Source organism: Opisthocomus hoazin, chromosome 3 (genome assembly GCF_030867145.1).
Source record: "Opisthocomus hoazin isolate bOpiHoa1 chromosome 3, bOpiHoa1.hap1, whole genome shotgun sequence".
NCBI classification, from domain to species: Eukaryota; Metazoa; Chordata; class Aves; order Opisthocomiformes; family Opisthocomidae; genus Opisthocomus; species Opisthocomus hoazin.
In genome coordinates, this window is record NC_134416.1 from 81,509,700 (window position 1) to 81,528,784 (window position 19,085).

General features: G+C 44.0%; 1 protein-coding gene across 1 annotated transcript; it reads left to right on the top strand.

Annotated features, from left to right (window-relative positions):
* Positions 1–203: 203 nt before the first annotated feature.
* On the top strand, positions 204–18,666 carry SRD5A1 (steroid 5 alpha-reductase 1). The gene is made up of 5 exons (XM_075416777.1): positions 204–567; positions 2,222–2,388; positions 9,351–9,452; positions 11,635–11,785; positions 14,706–18,666. The coding sequence occupies exons 1-5, from the start codon at positions 242–244 to the stop codon at positions 14,770–14,772; spliced, it is 813 nt and encodes a 270-aa protein (XP_075272892.1). The 5' UTR covers positions 204–241; the 3' UTR covers positions 14,773–18,666.
* Positions 18,667–19,085: the final 419 nt, after the last annotated feature.

Sequence of the window (19,085 nt, forward strand, 5' to 3'; positions counted from 1 at the left end):
GGGCACCGCGTGCTCGCGCCGCTACGCGCACGCGCGGGCCGTCCCCTTGCTCTCCTTCCGGGCGGCCGCACGTCCCCTCGCCGCCCCGGCGGAACTTCCGTCCCCCAGCGCTCCTCCCGCCCGGCGGGGGGGGCGGGGCTGGCCGCGCCCCCGGCGCCGATTGGTCCCGCGGCAGCGGTGGGCGTGGCGCCGGCCGGCCGATGAATGGGAGGCGGCGGGGCGCGCGCGGTAGGGGTGCGGGATGGTGCTCGGCGGCGGGAGCGGCGTGTGCGGGCTGTGGTGTCGGCTGTCGGGGCCGGAGGAGCAGCGGCTGCTGGAGCTGCTCGCCTACGGGCTGGTGGCGCTGGGCGCCGGCTCCGCCGTGCTGCTCGCCTTCATCCCCATGCCCTACGGCCGGTACTCGTCCCGGCGCTTCGGCTGGCTGCTGCCCGCCCGACCCGCCTGGGCGCTGCAGGAGCTGCCCTCCCTCCTCCTCCCGCTCGGCCTCGCCGCCTGCGGAGGGGCGGCCGCCGCCGCCGGGCCCAACCGCGTCCTGCTCGGCTGCTTCGTCGTGCACTACGCGCACAGGTGCGGGCCGGGCCGGGGTTGGCGGGGAGGTAAGGGCTGTCATCCAGTTCCGTCTCTCAACGCGGAGCTCATTTCGGGAGCCGGGTCCGGTGGCCCTCCCGGGCCCCTCGCCGCCCGGGGCACCGCTCAGTGACTCCTCGAGGCGCTGCGGCCGGGTGCCCGCGTTGCCTTGCCGCCGGTGGCACCGGGCTGTTTCGCGGGCCCGCTGGGCAGCGGGCGGCTCAGCCGGGGTGCAGGCGGGATGTCGCCGCTCCTCTCGAGTCCCTGACGAGCGTTACCGGTAACAGCCCACCGGTAGTCCTGCCGCCGTGCCGGTGCGGCAGCAGTAGGCTCGCCAGGCTCATTTCAGCCTGAGCATGCTGTAGGTGACCCTGCTTCAGCGGGGGGTTGGACTCGATGACCCACAGAGGTCCCTTCCAGCCCCGAGCATTGATTCTGTGAGCGCCTGGCTGGTGTGCGGTTGTTTCCCGGTGCTTGCAGCGAGAGGCCGGTGCTTTTGGCAGAGTGTGTTCCACGTCCGTGCAGCCGAGAGGGACGCAGCGCGCTTGGCCCGGTGGCTGGCTGGCTCTGCAAGCCCAGGAGTGTGTCTTGGCTCCCTCTTTTTCCACTTTTGAGGGTTAAAGAGATTAGCTTTGGCGTGGGATCTTTACTCTTCCTAGATGTCTGGGAAGAGCTGGAAATGCAAGGCAAAAGTTTGTATGGAAAGCCGAGCTGCACCGCTGCTTCTTTCTTCCAGTTGCTCATTGCCATTGCCTGGCTGGGGGGGCTGTTCTGTAGGGGAATGCAGACTGGGAGAGACCTCTGTTACCCGATCCAATATCTTGTAACATAGCGGGCTTTACATAATGATGTTCATGAATTTCTTTTTCTTGAAAAGCTGTTGTGGTTTTGCTTGCTCTGGAAAGGCTCCTTTGAAGCAGTAGTCCTCAGGTAGCTGGGAAACGTGTGAGGAACGCTCAGGCTTCGGTAACCCCGCTCCTGCACCATTACAGATTGTCGGCAGATCAGTAGGTGTCTGGGAGTTGGCCAGTGATGTGGGGCAGAGCGCAAGAACATTGACCTGCTTTTCTTGTTTGGAGCTTGTTTGTTTACTCACGTTATCCCTGAGAAAAGCAATCGAGATTCCTTTCCCAAATGGGATAGCAGTTGTGGATTTGTCACGCCTTTAACAGGTGTCATAGGGTAGATCAAGATTGTCAAAGCAAAGCCATTAATGTTTTTAAGTGTCTTTTAAGGCAAGGAGGAAGCTGAGCCCAATTAGGTTACTTTCAAGGGGATTGACTGTCCCCCCTGGAAGTGCAGGTGGATTTGGTGTTGGAGATTGAGACCTGGCTCCTTTCAGAAAGCTTGATGATAGTACCACTGAGGATTTAGGAACAAAGGAGGAGAAAAATATACTGTGCTTAACACCGGTATTTGCCTTTACTGCTCGGGTCAAAGTGTTTGCCTTGGATACAAAGTTCAGAATTTCTCTTGTAAGGGGAGAGTGGATGGGTCTTGTAATTCCGATTAGACAACAAAATTAACGTTTAGGTGTTAAAGCAAGCGTAACTGTCCTTCTGAAGTAACTATCTTTCTGAACCGGCATCAAAGACTGCTGAGAATTTGAAAAGCAATGTTAATGAAACAGTTTTTCTTCTCTTGTTCACTGTAGGGCACTCATATTTCCCCTTCTGATCCGGGAAGGAAAACCAACACCGTTCTTCACTTTTGTGCTAGCGCTTCTGTTCTGTATTTACAATGGTTACTTGCAAGGTCGAAGCTTAAGCAACTATGCAAAATACCCTTCGGGCTGGTTGAAAGATCCATGTTTCATAACAGGTGAGTTAAAGCATGTTATGAGAACATTAGGTGTAGTTTTTGTCTGTCTTCGCAGCTTTATATTTTTTATTAGAATTTTAGAATATCTTCAATCCCATTTTGATAACTTTTCTTGTAGCTAATTTTCTTGTTTGCTGTAGCTGCAAGCCTTTTAACCTTTCTTATTTTACAGCTGTGAACTGACACTTCTTCCTGCAGTGTCAGTGCCAGATGAGCTGACAGTCATTCTTTAACACCAAAGTAAATAGTGGTCTTTTATTTTTATATATGGGAACAAACTTGATGCCTTAAGTGGAACCAGCAGCATACAGGTTTAGAACAAACAAAGCAGATTTTCCACATAACATGTAGTTTAAACTGAAATCCTTGGTGTCATAGGTACTAACGGTTTGTATGCGGTTCAAGAGAAGTGAATAAATTTGTGGACTAAAAACTCAGTAAGGGTAGCTGCTAAATACTAGGATACCACTTCTAATGCCAAAAGTCCTGGGTGTTGGGATGTTTACATGCACCAACCCACTCACCCCCTCGTAATAGGAGTGGGCTTTGTCAAAGAACAAAACTGTCCCACAAGGAAGGGGGTGGAGGGGCTGATCATTCACCCCTGTCAGAAGTGAGGTTACAGTCATACTTGAAGCCATGCATATGATTAAAAGGCTAAGATGTTTAGTGACAAATTATTGTCTTTGCCCTATTTCTTGTTTCCTAGGCATCTACTTTTGCCTGCTGTCAAAAACATAGTGTAATTTTCGAAAGGAATCTTTACAGAAAGATCTTTTTGATCTGAAGATAAAGCAGAATATTTTGCCTTGTGTTGTGGTTTAGCCCCAGCTGGCAACAAAAGACTGCACAACTGATTGCTTGCTCAGTCCTTTCTTCCACCCCTGGTGGGATGGGGAGAAGAATTGGAAGAAAAAGGCAAAACTTGTAGGCTGGGATAAAGGCAGTTTAATAGAACAGCAAAGGAAGAGGAAAATAACAGCCATAACACTGATGAAAAAAATATACAAAGCAGGGAATACACAGTGCAATTTTCTCACCCGCTGGGATTCCCCTCCCCTGGCTGACTCCCCCACTTAAGTCCTGAGCATGATGTCACATGGTATCAAATAGCCTGTTTGTTTAGCCAGTTTGAGTCATCATCCTGGCTGTGTCCCCTCCCAGTTTCTTGTGAAAATTAATCCTGTCCCAGCCAAACCCAGGACATTATCCACCCCTTATTCTATACCATCTATGTCATGCCCAGGTCCCACACTTTGTAATTAATCACCACCACTTTTCTGGTCTGAGAGATATATACATATATGTATACACACACAGATATCATTCCCTTAGTCTATGGGCCATACCTCTGAAATGTCCATTGAGTTCATTTAATCCATGACTTTGGGCTCTGCCTTTAGTAAGTCCTTCAGGGCCGGAGAGATGATGTGTGGTGTTAGATGGTTGCACGCCGCATCTGGAGCTTGTGGTTGGTGTATCTGGCACAGCCCACACCTGCAGTCTGTGGGTTGAAGATCTCAGTCTTGAAGTTGCTGGGTGCCAGTTGCTGAAGCCAGGTCCAGTTTCATCACTTCTGCACTTTGCTCGTTTTCATCAAAGTCCATCTTTCATTAATTTTGATGATTCTTACCGTAATACCATTGATATGGCATATAGCAACTGTAGTAGCGATGAAATACGCTGGCAGGGTTATCTAACAATTAACATCACACAATTCAATTTATTGGCTGTTCTCACCCAAAAATCAAATCCCTTTGAGATACATGTCGGAGTTCCCCATCCTTCCACATCACCCACCAGGTGCACCCAGGTCTTTGAGCAAAAGCAATCCTGCAGATGGGTTTGCCTTTGCCTGAGGCAGGACTAACCCAGACTGTCTTCCCTAACATGTTCTTCATGTGCACTATGGGGACTTTAGCCCCTTCTACAGGGTGTGGAAGCTTTGACTGGGCAGAGCCAGCTCAATTGGTGGATCCTCTGCTGTTAACTAACCAGGTGGCCTTTGCTAAATGAGTATTGCAGTATGTGAAGGTCCCATCCCCCACTGCTCTCAGTGTAGTTTTAGCAGCCAATTGTACCATTTGATTTCTCGGAGGCTGGTGCATGGTAGGGGATGTGATACACACACTCAGTGCTGGGCTCTTTGGCCCAGGTGTCTATGAGGTTGTTTCAGAAATGAGTCCCATTGTCTGACTCAGTTCCTTCTGAGGTGCCATGTTGCTACAGGACTTGTTTTTTCAAGGGCTGGGATGGTGTTCTGGGTGGTGGCATGGGCAATGGGATAGGTCTCCAGCCATCCGGTGGTGCATTGTAGGCACATGGTGCTTGTCTTGGCGGGTTTGTGGCGGTGTGATAGAGTCAGTCTGCCAGGCCTCCCCGTATTTATATTTTAGCCATCGTCCTCTATACCACTGAGGCTTTACCTGCTTGGCTTGCTTGATTGCAGCTCATGTTTCACATTCATGGATAACCTGTGTGATAGTGTCCACCTCTCAGTCATGAGCCCGTCTTGCATCTCTTCTGTGATGGACTGAGGTGTCATGGGCCCACCGAGCTATAAACAGTTCACCCTCATGTCAGTCCACATCCACCTGAGCCCAGTCTACCTGCTGGTTGCTTTGATGTTTCTCAGTGGCCTGACTCTTGGGGATGTGGGCATCCACGTGACGCGCTTTTACAACCAGCTTCTCCAGTCAGGCAGCAACATCTTGCCACAATGGGGCAGCCCAGATAGGTTTGCCTCTGTGCTGCCAGTTGCTCTGCTTCCATTGCTGCAGCCACCCTCACAGGGCATTGGCCACCATCCCTGAGTCAGCGTAGAGACAGAGCACTGGCCACTCTTCTTGATCAGCAATGTCTGAAGCTAGCTCCAGTCTTTCTGCATTATATGAAAATTTCTTAGTGGTTCATATACTAATTTACAAACAGATACCAATACAGAATACACAGGTGACACTGTCCAAAATTACAGTGGCATTTCAGAGAAATCAAAGGGTGTCTAATTTTTTCTCCTGAGAAAGAAATTTATTATTCTAGAACTGATACTAACATTCAGTATAGATTTTTCCTCATGCCATTGCTCAAGTCAATGAATAGAAGTATTGTTTACATTTAGATAGAAGTAATCTGTGTCCTTGTTAGGAAATTTCCTTTCAAATTATTGTGTGGATAGAGATAATGACCTGCTTATTTAGTTGTATGAATAACACCCCTTGTTTTCCAAGGTAATCTGAATCTTCTCTGGCAATTAGCAAATTGGTACATAATTACCATTGCTAAGAGAAGCAAACTATTTTTGTTGCTGGATGCATTGGCGATTCAATATTCTCTGTTTGGATAGAGATCTGTTGTGAAGGAAAAAGTTACAATGATCTGTTTTCCTAAAAGTAGAATTCAACACCATTTGAATTATTCACATTGAGTTTTTGAATATTGTCATTATATGAATTGGTCTGTAAATTCCTCATTACGTTGATCTAATCTATCTTGTGAAGATATAGTTACATTGAATATACAGTTGAAAGGATTATGGTACAATTTAACCGCACAAGAGACTTTACATATGGCATCTACATACCTTCATTGCTAATGGAAACTTACTGCACTGTGCTATATGAACAAAAGGTTAAGAAGCATGCTTGTTCACAGGACTAAATTCTGCTACTAGTTTTGTAACGCAAGCAGATTGTAACAAGCTAATCAAACAACATTTTTTATTTATCTAGGTAAATATCGAGAGAGTTTTCATGCAGAAACCTCAGTTTCTCTGCAGAGAAGTTGATTCCTCCTAATCCATATGGAAGCAGGCAGCTAGGTTCTTTAGGTAAACGCAGCCCACAACGGATTGCGAGAAGCAAACTGCCTATCTAACAACTTGTTTGAGAGGCAAGGTCCACTTACATCTGTAGCTTCACTTTGGAATGTAGCTGAAGTCTTAGTAAAGTGTGCTCTGACAACCTACTGAGTGTTGCAACATGGCCTTATTCATCTGGATATCCACTTAGTGTCTTTGCTGAGATGGTCACACTACTGGATTTCTCCTATTGAAAGAGAACCATCAAGTTATAGGTGCAAAAAGGCAAAGCTTTCTTTATCTGGCGTGTTAAGTGACTTTTTTCTAGAAGTAATTTAAATAAAAATCAGTAACTTTGGAGGTGGATTGAAAACAATACAGTGGATCTACCCTCAAAACACTGATCTTGTCTGCTCCTAGTAAGATGGAATGTTGCCTTCAAAGGAAGGTAACATAGGTAACATGTAGCCAAAGACTCAAAGTGGAAGGGTGAAAATACTGAGTTTCAACCCTAAATTCCTTTCAATATGCCCCATGCAATTATAAGAAGTCGGGCAGAGAAGGGAAGAGACCGGCATGGCTGAGGCAAGAGATGCTGGTCAAACTGAGGAAGAAGAGGGAACTGCACAGGCAGTGGAAGCAGGGACTGGCTTCCTGGGAAGAGTATAGGGAAGTTGCCCGGTTGTGTAGGGATGGGGTCAGGAAGGCCAAGGCACAGCTGGAGCTGAACTTGGCAAGGGAGGCGAAAAATAACAAGAAGGGCTTCTACAGGTATGTCAGCCAGAAAAAGATAGTCAAAGAAAGCGTACCCCCGCTCATGAGCGAGACCAGCAAACTGGTAACAGCAGATGAGGAGAAAGCTGAGGTACTCAACAACTTTTTTGCCTCGGTCTTCACTGGCAACCTCTCTCCTCACCCCTCCCGAGTCGATGGATGGCATGAAGGACACCAGGAGGGTAAAATCCCTCCAGCTGTAAGTGAAGACCAGGTTCGGGACCTCCTGAGGAACCTAAACGTACAGAAGTCCATGGGACCTGATGAGATGCATCCCAGAGTCCTGAGGGAACTGGCTGACGTAGATGCCAAGCCACTCTCCATGATATTTGAAAAGTCATGGCAGTCAGGGGAAGTTCCCAGTGACTGGAAAAAGGGAAACATTGTGCCCCTTTTCAAAAAGGGTAGAAAGGAAGACCCTGGGAACTACCGACCTGTCAGCCTCACCTCTGTGCCTGGGAAGATCATGGAACAGATCCTCCTAGAAGATATGCTAAGGCACATGGAGGCCAGGGAGGTGATTCGAGACAGCCAGCATGGCTTCGCCAAGGGCAAGTCCTGCCTCACCAACCTAGCGGCTTTCTATGATGGTGTAACAACAAGAGTGGACAAGGGAAAACCAATGGACGTCATCTATCTGGATTTTTGTAAAGCCTTTGACACGGTCCCCCACAACATCCTTCTCTCTAAATTGGAGAGCCATGGATTTGATGGGTGGACTGTTCAGTGGATAAAGAATTGGTTGGATGATCGCAGCCAAAGGGTAGTGGTCAATGGCTCAATGTCCGGATGGAGACCAGTGACGAGTGGAGTCCCTCAGGGGTCCGTACTGGGACCGTTGCTGTTCAATATATTTATCAATGACATGGACAGCGACATCGAGTGTACCCTCGGCAAGTTTGCAGATGACACCAAGCTGAGTGGTACGGTTGAGACACCAGAAGGACGGGATGCCATCCAGAGGGACCTGGACAATCTGGAGAGGTGGACCTGTGTGAACCTCATCAGGTTCAACAAGGCCAAGTGCAAGGTCCTACACCTGGGTCGGGGTAATCCCCGGTATCAATACAGGCTGGGGGATGAAAGGATCGAGAGCAGCCCTGCTGAGACGGACTTGGGGGTACTGATAGATGAAAGGCTGGACATGAGCCGGCAATGTGCGCTGGCAGCCCAGAGGGCCAACCGTGTCCTGGGCTGCATCAGGAGAAGCGTGGCCAGCAGGTCGAGAGAGGTGATTCTGCCCCTCTACTCTGCTCTGGTGAGACCTCACCTGGAGTACCGCGTTCAGCTCTGGAGCCCTCAGCACAAGAAGGACATAGAACTGTTGGAGCGGGTGCAAAGGAGGGCTACAAAAATGATCCGAGGGCTGGAGCACCTCTCCTATGAGGACAGGCTGAGAGAGTTGGGCTTGTTCAGCTTGGAGAAGAGAAGGCTGCGGGGAGACCTGATTGCAGCCTTTCAGTACTTAAAGGGAGCCTATAGGAAAGATGGGGACAATCTTTTTAGTAGAGACAGCAGTGACAGGATGAGGGGTAATGGTTTTAAACTAAAACAGGGTAGGTTTAGGCTGGATATAGGGAAGAAATTCTTCACAATGAGGGTGGTGAAACACTGGAACAGGTTGCCCAGAGAGGTAGTGGAGGCCCCATCCCTGGAAACATTCAAGACAAGGTTGGACAGGGCTCTGAGCAACCTGATCTAGTTAGCGGTGTCCCTGCTCGCTGCAGGGGGCTTGGACTAGATGACCTCTGGGGGTCCCTTCCAACCCAAAACTTTCTATGATGCTATGAATTATGGCAACAAGACATAAGGATGCAGAATGCAACAATAATCTCAGTTTCTGTGAAAGCCTGGTACAAATAGTTAAACTGTTTTGCTGAATGAAAAAGTAAATGATGCATTAATTCCTTCACAATTTAATTATTCCTTTTAATGCACGGAAGTCTGCTGTGGAAACTCTGGTATGTTGTCAGAAGAAAAAAAAAGGGACTAAGATGTGTCCATCTGACAGGATTGAGAATGGCTGTTTCTTTCAGTGTTTAAAATTTTAGTGTGCTTGTTTTTCTGTGTGGAAGTTAGAGAAGTATACACATTACGTCTGTATGTATGCACATGCATACATTTTATATAAGTCTAGCAGCATGAGAATAAACTTCGTACTTAGAGTACTGTTCCTGTCTAGAGACCTGTTGGTTACTGTGAGCTCTGCTGACTGAAGAACTCGGTGTGGGACTGGGATTGTGCGGGATGTCACCAGCATTGCTTATACTGCTTACATTACTACTGCTTTGAGATAGTATGCCTAATATGTGATATATGACTGTACTTTGTTTTCTGAACAAGCACTTTGGCTCAGTGTATTAAAGATAGTATTTTAAATATTTCTCTTCAGGTTTTATAGGGTGGTTGATGGGCATGGCAATCAATATTCATTCTGATCATATTCTGAGAAATCTGAGAAAACCAGGGGAAACCGGTTACAAGATACCGAGAGGTAAGTAAAAAACACTGCAGAAGTTTATACAGCAAAAGAAACATCTCGTATGAGGAGAGATGCAGAGAGCTGGGACTGTTCAGCCTGGAGAGCTTGGGGGGGAGCAAGGGATCTTATTGATGTGTGTAAACATGTGGTGGGAGGGAATGAAGAAGAGGGAGCCAGGCTCTTTTCAGTGATGCCCAGTGACAGGACTAGAGGCACTGGGCAGAAAATTAAAACACATGAAAATACATCTGAACACATTTTTTCTGTGAGGGTGGTCAAACACTGGAAGGGTTTCTCAGAGAGGTTGTGGAGTCTCCATCTGTAGAGATACTCAAAACTGGACTGGTCATGGTCCTGGGTAACCTGCTTTAGCTGACCCTGCCTGAGCTAGGGGGTGTTGGACTAGATGATTTTAACAGGTCCCTTGCAACCTATAATGATTCTGTGTAAAGATGACCTTCTAAGCTTGGTGTATTTTAGGGGAGATAGTCATTTATGATAGAAGAGGAAACTGGAAACAGCAGTTTGTTGTCTACCTCAAGAACTGATTTCATAGTGTGGTAAACATTCCCCCCCCCAAGACAAGTATTCTAAGGGATCTGTTTAGTGATAGCACGTGGCTTGTGCAAGTCTTTGAATTTCTTGACCAACTTTGGCTGTATTTTTAAAAAGTGGTAAAAATATAACATAACATTCCACAACTTCTATGAGAATCAGCAGGTGGGTGGAGAAATAAGAGCTAAATTGTCATCCCAGAGTTGGGGTGCTGGAGGGGAAGGCAGTACTCAGCAACGGTGTGTGGCTGGCCCATCTTGTGTTGTCCCACGTATGGAGAAGGATGGATCTTGGGTAATTGGAGAGCAATAACTACTGTGGTAAGGGAGATGCAGGGAAAAGAGGACAGAAATCCAAAGGAAGTTGGGCATTCTAAATTCTGGCCTTTGTGGGAAAATGGAGAATATGAGAGGACTGCTTATGGAGCCTACTGAAGTGTTAAGGTTTATTGTCGCTTTTGGAAACATCAGACTCTTCCAGGTATATTACAGTCAGTGAGAGCAGAAAAATAAGTTACCTCTGAATTCTGCTGTTTCTCTAAGTTATTTCCTCTAGTTGTTGCTTTCTAATGGGTTTTAGTGAGATTTTTTTAAATAGAACTGGAAGACCTAGATATATAAGGCTGTAGACTGTTATTTTACACTAAGAAGGTAACTTTATAATTTTAATAGATGTAAATCCAAGTGCCCATGTGAAAAATGAATATGAACGTACTGTACTATGTTCAGTGTACAAAAAAGTTCTGAAGGAAAGATGATGTTATTTGCTGCACTGTCAGGAGGAGTTAGTCTTTTTGGTATTGCTTATCCAGTTTAAGTCCTAGAATTCTGCTTCTCTTTCGCCACAAAAGTGAAGGAATTAAAGCAAGGTCAAAATATGTATCTTACTACGTTGGCAAATACTGGTTTCTTTAGTCCCACTGGTAAAGCACATACTGAGAGGTTATCAATTTGTATATGAATTTTGGAATTAGGGTGAAAGTTCGTATTTTATAAAATTCCCAGCAGGTGAGTACTGATTGTTTATGCATAATTTGCCATAAAACACATTTAATGCAGACTGATAGTTACTTCTTTCACTGAATGTCAGGGCTGAAGCAGTAGACCTGATGGGGGATGGGAAGAAAAGGGAAACACATTTTAAGCTAGAGAATAAATTTGAAATTTAATTCATAATAATAATATTGTTTGTAATTAACTTAATTTCTGAAGTACTTAAATTAAAGGAATTAAGCATTGTATGCTAACTAACCCTATGAAGATTTTCTGGGACTCTGAAAGGGGTGTATATTTTCTATTTCTATATATTTTAGAAGGGGTTTAGTTTATGATCAAAGAGCCAGTTTGATATCATTGTTAAGTAATTATATAGAGGCATGAACTCACCTCTTACACTGGTAAATCTGCTTTTCTTTCACGATTTAAAGAGGAAAAATGGAGCTGGAGAAGGTCTGTCTTAGAATGAGGTCTGAAGTGATCCTTCATAGTACAGCTTGAACTGAAAAACGCTGCCTCCACTGCCTTTAAAAATTATATTGACACATTCGTGTGATATAGCTCTTATTTGACTTACAGTAAAAGATAGCATTTGAGATCTCCTTAATTAAGGTGCTTGTAAAATAACTCTGTCCTGCTTTCAGGAGGACTGTTTGAGTATGTCACTGGAGCCAACTTCTTTGGAGAGATCCTGGAATGGTTTGGGTTTGCCCTTGCCTGCTGCACCATTGAAAGCCTTTCATTTGCGTTGTGTACGCTTTTCATTTTGGGTTCAAGGGCAAAACAACACCACCAGTAAGTGTTTCTGTCTGATAGTTTCTGTTGTCTCAGTGCCACACTTCATTTCCATTGCAAAAATTATGCCCCATCTCGTAGGGGTGTTGCAGAGGAAGTCTCATGAAAGACTCTGCTACTGCAGTGGAGAATATGATAGAGAATACTCTAGTAGTATTAAGCACTGCAGAGTTTCAATGGGATAGTACTGAGCATAAACACACACAATGTACAATGAGGTGGTCAAAATAATGTTTAAATGAACATAGTTCATCCTGGATCTGTAAAGATTATAGACAAGTTTTGGAAAATTGTCTTATCTGATCATATATTATACATTTTCCTTGCGGCCCAAACTCGTTTCTATAATATTAAAATTCTGAAGATCACTCTAAATTCTTCCGTAACAAGCACACTTTATAGTCAAGTCTATATCATGTTGTCTGTAACCAAGTGTATAGACAATATGGAAACAGTTCTGTTAGATGATATTTAATAACATCTCTGGTCTGCAATTAAAGTCTGACTGCTAAAGTACTATGTTCATAACATGGCTTTCCTGCTAACAGAAGGATCATAGTTTGAGAAGACTTGTTTCTTGAATGGATTCTCTTTAAGGCCTAGCATGTTTAAAAGAATTTGAAGACCTTAATCTTATTTTGGTTATTTTCAGCTTCCTGCTTTGGTTCTCATGCTGAAGCTTAGTGACATAAGAGAAAATAAACATGAATCTATGGAGGGAATAGGTTGAAAAAAATTCCATTGCTAACAGTCTGTCAGGGCAGCCATGGCTATGTCTAGTGAAGTCTTGAAAACCTCCAGAAACGGAGGTTTTCCTGCACCTTGTTTGTAGGGTGTTCCAGGTCTGTATTACCCTCCTAGTGAACAAGTTTTTCCTACTATCCAAGCTGAACCTTCCAAGCCTGTGAATGTCTCTCCTTGTTTTACCACCTGCTATTACTGAGCAGAGTCACAGAATATCTTAGGTTGGGAGGAACATCTGAAGGTTGTCCAGTCATCTGGTGTGACCTGCTCCAACCAGGGTTAATCGCAAGGCTATACATGGTTGCTCAGGGCCTCATCCAGTTGAGTTCTGAGTGTCTCCAAAGGTGGAGACTTCAGCACATCCCTGGCAAAGCACTGGAACAGCATTTTTCTCATTCTCATGTGGAAGAGGGTTTTTCCTTACATCCAGTTGGAATTTTCCATGTTGCAACTTTTATCCCCTGCCACTTGTCCACTTGCTGTGTGCCTCCAGCAAGGATATGGCTCTGCCTTCTCTCTCATATTGCTGTAGGTAGTGGAAGACGACAATCAGATCTGCTTCTTCTCTTCCAGGGTGAGCAAGCCTAGTTCCCTCAACCTCTCCCCTTATATGTTCCAGCTATGCAGTCGTCTTAATGACCACCTGCTGGGTTCTTCTCCGGTTTGTGGACATCTCTATTGCACAGGAAGCTGAAAACTGGAGGCAGTAATGCAGATGCAGGCACTCAACTGCTGAATAGTGGAGAATAAACACTACCCTTGACTTGGTGGCTCTGTACTTGTTAAAGCAGGCCAGTATGCAGTTAGCCTTCATCATTGCAGGGATCCATTACTGACTCATGTTCACCTTGTTCACCAGGATGTCCATGTCCTTTTGTGCAGAGCTGCTGTCTAGCCAGTCAGTCTCTGGCCTGCACTTTTGCATGGGGCTATTGCATTCCAGCTGCAAAAGTATGCATTTCATTCATGGTTTTTCTCCATTGTCTTAAATAACTCCCCTTCCAGTACCTGTAGGCAAGAATAACAGGGCCCCTTAGTCCCTTCCTCGCCAAGCTAAGCAATGCCAGATTCCTCAGCCTCTTCTTGTATATTATGTTCTACAGGCTCAAATTCCACAGTTGGTTTAGTTCTGTTTTAAGCCTTGACAGCACTCTTTTAGAGCTCTTGACATACAGAGCATTATGAAAAGCTAAACATTGTTACAGGAAGTAATTTGCACTGAAGGAAAAATGCATAAAAATGTAAGAAAGGTGCAGAAAAAAATCAATTAAAAATAGCCAGTCCATGGAAGTGAAGAAATATTTTGGCGTAGTCTGTTTAGTTTGAAAAACTTAAAATAAGTGACTGAAAAGGATAAATAGTGTAATGCTGGTAGTCCACAGCTGCGGGTTATCATTCATTGCATGTTTTGTTCTCTGCTTATTCCAGCTTTGATCTTGCAGTTAGCTATTGATAATATGAATACCTGCACCTTTGAGGAGCCCAGATGAAGTTAATTCTTTTTTATATTATTATGTTAAAGAAGCAGAAGAATAAATATTTGAAAATGGAAGTAAATGTGTTTGTTATAAAAGGTGACCAGACGAATAATAAAATTTGGTAGTGCTATGCATTTATTCTTTGAAAATTGTCTGGATTTGAAAACAGTGATGGTCTTTAAGAGGAATTAGCAGCAAGGCTAGTGTAATATTTGTCACATTCAGTTTGATTGTCCAAATCCTGACTGGAACTGACGATGTTTCTATCCAGAAGAGGACTGTCATTCCAGTATGTGAAGTATCCCTTGCTTTCATGTGAAGTCATCATACAGTCTGATGTGTTACCCCCTTGAATGTTTTTGATTTCTGCCCCCACGCCCTGAAAATGCAAATACTCAGGATGCAGAACAACATACCTTTTGCAACAACAGGCTATTCCTTCCCTGGCTGCTCTCGCCACATCTGTTGGGTTGATTTCCCATTGCTGGCAGCAGTAACTTGATTTCGTTGCAGTTGGTGATTAGATGTCATTAGGATGAGTGTGGGAAATGGCAGTCTTCTATCCCAAGTAAGGCTTTTTTTTTGGTTTGTGGCCAGAAATTACATGGATGAAATTGAACACATTGTACAATTACTTAATATCCTTGACAGCATTTTGAAGACTTGGTATTCATCAGATTTCTGTCTTTGTTTTTCAGGTGGTACCTTGACAAATTTGAGGACTACCCAAAGAGCAGAAAAATTCTGATCCCATTTTTGTACTGAGCTGTGCTTTTTAACACTGTTTTCGAAATGGATGGTTTTTGTAACAGCTAACAGTTTACAGGTGGTGTTGGCAGGTTAACAACGTACTCTGATCACCACTGTGACAAAGCCTTTGCGTCAGTGCTGCTATTAGTTACTGCTTTTCCTCTTAATGAAAACCCAGAATCTGATGGATGTGGTGAATTAGAACAGAAATGCTTTTCCAACAGTGGAGCACCATCATAAAAACATGAGGCAATGTGTCTGAATTCACATCGTGGAAAGTACTATACAGGACTTCTGGTGCTTCCTTTTCTGCCTGTGCAGGCTTCTGCTGTTTGCACTTGATCTAGCCACACTGTCCTGAGGATTGTGCCGTGAGCCTGGGCACCCTCACTGCAATCTGAATGGTGTCTTCTGCCTGCTGTTTGCCTGCATTACACAAGTGGGGTTGATTTTTCCCCTGCCTTTCTAATCCTTTCTCCCCTCCACCTCTATTTCCAGGAGAACTGATGATGCAGACCAAGGACATTAGATGAGTATAGTTGCTGTTAGGTGAGAGACAGTGTTCTTCTTCCTCTTTGTAGTCTTACACAGGCACGGGCGCTGCATAGGTAATACTTAATGCCATTTACATAAACAGTTTTAGTGCTACCTTTCGTTAATATTAGATTAAGATTTTCATCTACCTCTCAAATACGATAACCGTCTCAATACTCAATATGTGTTTTCTCATTCAACACTACTTTCGGAAGGCTTTCTTTATTTGGGATGCTTAGGCCAGTCTAGCACCATTAACAATTGTGTAATGTTTTCTAACTTACTTTATAAAAATACCTTGAGATTTTTATAAGGTATTAAAACTTTATACCTTAAATATTTGCAAAAATCTTACTTTTAAGATTTTTGCAAAATCTGGAGAAGAGGAGGCTGAGGGAGGACCTTATTGCTCTCTACAGTTACCTGAAATGCGATTGTAGTGAGGTGAGTGTTGGTCTTCTCCCAACTAACTAGTGATAGGACGAGAGGCAGTGGCCTCAAGTTGCATCAGGGGACATTTAGATTAGATATTAGGAAAAATTTCTGTACTGAAAGAGTGGTCAGGCATTGGACCAGGCTGCCCAGGGAGGTGTTTGAGTCCCCATCCCTGGAGGTGTTTAAAAAATGTGTAGATGTGGCACTTTGGGACATGGTTTAGTAGGAATGGTGGTGTTGGGTGGATGGTTGGACTTAATCTTAGAGGTCTTTTCCAACCTATGATTCTATGACTCTATGATTCTATGCTGTTAAAAAAAAAAAAAATCAAGTGTATTCCTTCTTCTGTTGATAACAGTCTAGATTATTTTATATTCCAAAAATCTGGAATCTCTTATTGCTGCTTGTTTTATTAATGTCAGATTATTGATTAACCCCAACATTTTTCTCATGAAGGATTCTAGAAGGGTTTCAAAAACATGATGGGATCCCAACTTTTAAGTTTCAGGCACATGCCAAACACATTCCTTTGCATGCTTGTGATAGTAAAGAATTTTTTAGAATTGCTGAAAAAAAAACGGAAATTCTACAGAAAAGTTAAAAAAAAAACCAACCACCACAAACAAATAAACGAAAGCAGCAACCAAATAATACGAATTAAAACCCAACCAAACAAAACCCCAAAACTTTGCTGCTGATATACTATGGAAACCAAACTTTTGCCAAGTGTCTTCTAATCTGTTTACACTGTATGTGTTGCTTTACGTTCTTCAAAACAAATTGATAATATAATTTTACCAGATGCTGAGTTTTCCAGTATGGTATTGCAATAAGCTTTGTCTAAAGCTCAAAATTCTGTCTTTGCTGGTGAGTTACACTGCTGTAGTAATCAAAGTAACGTATCTGATGAGCTTTACCTTTAAAATTTTAGATATTATTTTAAAAACACTACATTCAGGAATTTGGCAGTGAAAAAGGACTTTGTGAACCAAGCTTCTGCTTAACAGTTGTTTCTTACTCCTCTCCTTCCTGCCACATATATACAGCACTTACTGCACTGAAGTCTTGCCTATCATTAAGGATTTATTCAGTGGTGTAAATAAAGGTAACAAAAAATTCTATTGTTATTGACTGAAATAGTCAGTGGAAGGAGGGGAGAGAAGCGGGCAGTCCTGCAGTGATGATAACTTACCTACAGCTAAGACTGCTATAGTCAGTGGTCTTTATCATCATTTACAGAAAATTTGTACTGATGCCTAAGCTTTGCTCTGGTGCTATGCTGCTAAATATTTATCAGGTGGTTTGTTCACATAATGTTAATTTATGGTTTACCTATAGCAGGATGGGGATCTGAAACGTCATGCTCTGACAGCTTATCCCTGTTCCTTCTCTTGTTGTAGAAAATAAAAAAACTAACGTCTATGGGGTGTGAATGTCAGTGCATTTAGTAATTCTAGTTAATTGGATTATAAAAAACAAACAAAAAGGAGAAGATGGTTTTGTTCTTTGTGTGTTTATATTTTATGTTCTCATTATACTTCAGGAACCTTCCTTCAGTAAATGTCGTGGTTTAACCCAGCAGCTGGCAACTACGCACTAGACAGCCGCTCGCTCACCCCTCCCCTTCCTCCCCAGTGGGATGGGGAGGAGGATGGACGAAAGGGGAAACTTGTGGGTTTAGATAAAGAGAGTTTAGTAAGACAACAAAGGAAATACTACTGCTACTGATGAATATGCAAAATAAGCTATATACAATGTGGATACATAGTTAAAAGTATGATAAGCAGAGTTGAACACACTTTACCAGCAAAGTGATCATTCTCATTTACTTTGACTGAAAATAAACCAATTTCCTTAAAAAGTCACAAGGAATTACAAGAACAGGGCTTGTTTATATACAGAGTTATGCTGTTTAAGCATAAATTGATTTCAGATTATCTTATGTTTTAATATTAAAAATGCACTAATTCTTAAAGCCAGGAGGTTTGCACTGGGTTTTATATTCCTCACAGATGCTATACACAATACAGTTTTTTCTCACCACTGTAAGGGTCCGGGCAATATGAGACTAAATGTCTCAAACATTCACCTCAGGTGCTAATGTGAAGGACAAAGCCTGTGAGTGTTGGATACAGAATCATAAAAGCAGAGGCTGAGCATTGTACTTACCTTGTGCCGATAAGCACTGGACCCCAGAGCAAAGGGCCTGTTCTTCCTGGCACTCAACCAAGTGACGTCTGGAGTGAGGGAGAGACCCTCGCAGCCCAGTGCTACTCTGGTACCAAAGCTAAGCAGACTGCTTTTTAATTGCCTCCATACCCAGCTCCCTTTTTCCAAGAGTTCTGCACCTACAGGAGGTCAAACAGAGGTAACTGTGGCAGGGAGAGATCGTGACCACTGACTCAATTCAAGACTGGAAAGACTTGTCCCCCCTACCCCCAAGCAGCACGCGTGCTAATTTACATGGGAAGTGAGGATAACTTAGCCTATAACAGAAAAGGTGGTTATCACCAACTAATTAATTAGCCTGAGAAGCAAGAAACTCAGCTAAAGGGAGGAGGCTAGCTGCCTATAAAAACAGAAAAATTGCTGTAAAGGCGGTGTGCTCCAGGACCTGGACCCCTCCGCTGGCTGGATCAACGCTGGACCCAGGACTGGTGATGTCTTTTTATTTCTCCTTCTTCCTCTTTTCCTCACTAACTTTTCTTTTATGTCTCCCCTATGCTCTTTTCCTTCTCCTCTGAAACTACAAAAGCAAGGCTTATCATAATTGTACCACTGTAGTTTGCCTATCGTAATCATGCCTTAGTAATTTTCTTGTCATAATTGCACCACAATAAGTTGATTTATCATAATCGTGAATAAACCTTGTAAAGTGATACAGGATCTCTGGTGTCATTTCACCTTAACCTTTCAGTACCTGAAGGGGCCTATAAGAAAGATGGGGAAATTATTTCCAGCAGGGCTTGTTGCGATAGGACAAGGGGTAATGGCTTTAAACTAAGGGAGGGTAGATTTAGACTAGGAACAAGGAAGAAATTTTTTACCATGAGTGTGGTGAAACACTGGAACGGGTTGCCCAGAGAGGCAGTGGAAGCCCCATCCCTGGAAACGTTCAAGGTCTGATTGGACAGGGCTCTGAGCAACCTGATCTAGTTGAAGATGTCCCTGCTCACTGCAGGGGGGTTGGACTAGATGACATCTAAAGGTCCCTTCCAACTCAAACTATTCTATGATTCTGGGATTCTATGCTGATAGATACATTGCATCACTGCAAAAAGTGGTGCAATTTCACCCAGGTCTGTTTTCCTCACAAGACTGACTGATTTATGTGTGAAAAGCTGCCCTGACAAGCGCAA

Bases quoted from the DNA above. Each gene is read 5' to 3' on its own strand.
- SRD5A1 (XM_075416777.1), top strand. From the start codon at position 242: ATGGTGCTCGGCGGCGGGAGCGGCGTGTGCGGGCTGTGGTGTCGGCTG. The intron at 568-2,221 runs GTGCGGGCCGGG...TGTTCACTGTAG, and splicing joins GTCGTGCACTACGCGCACAG to GGCACTCATATTTCCCCTTC. The intron at 11,786-14,705 runs GTAAGTGTTTCT...TTTGTTTTTCAG, and splicing joins AGGGCAAAACAACACCACCA to GTGGTACCTTGACAAATTTG.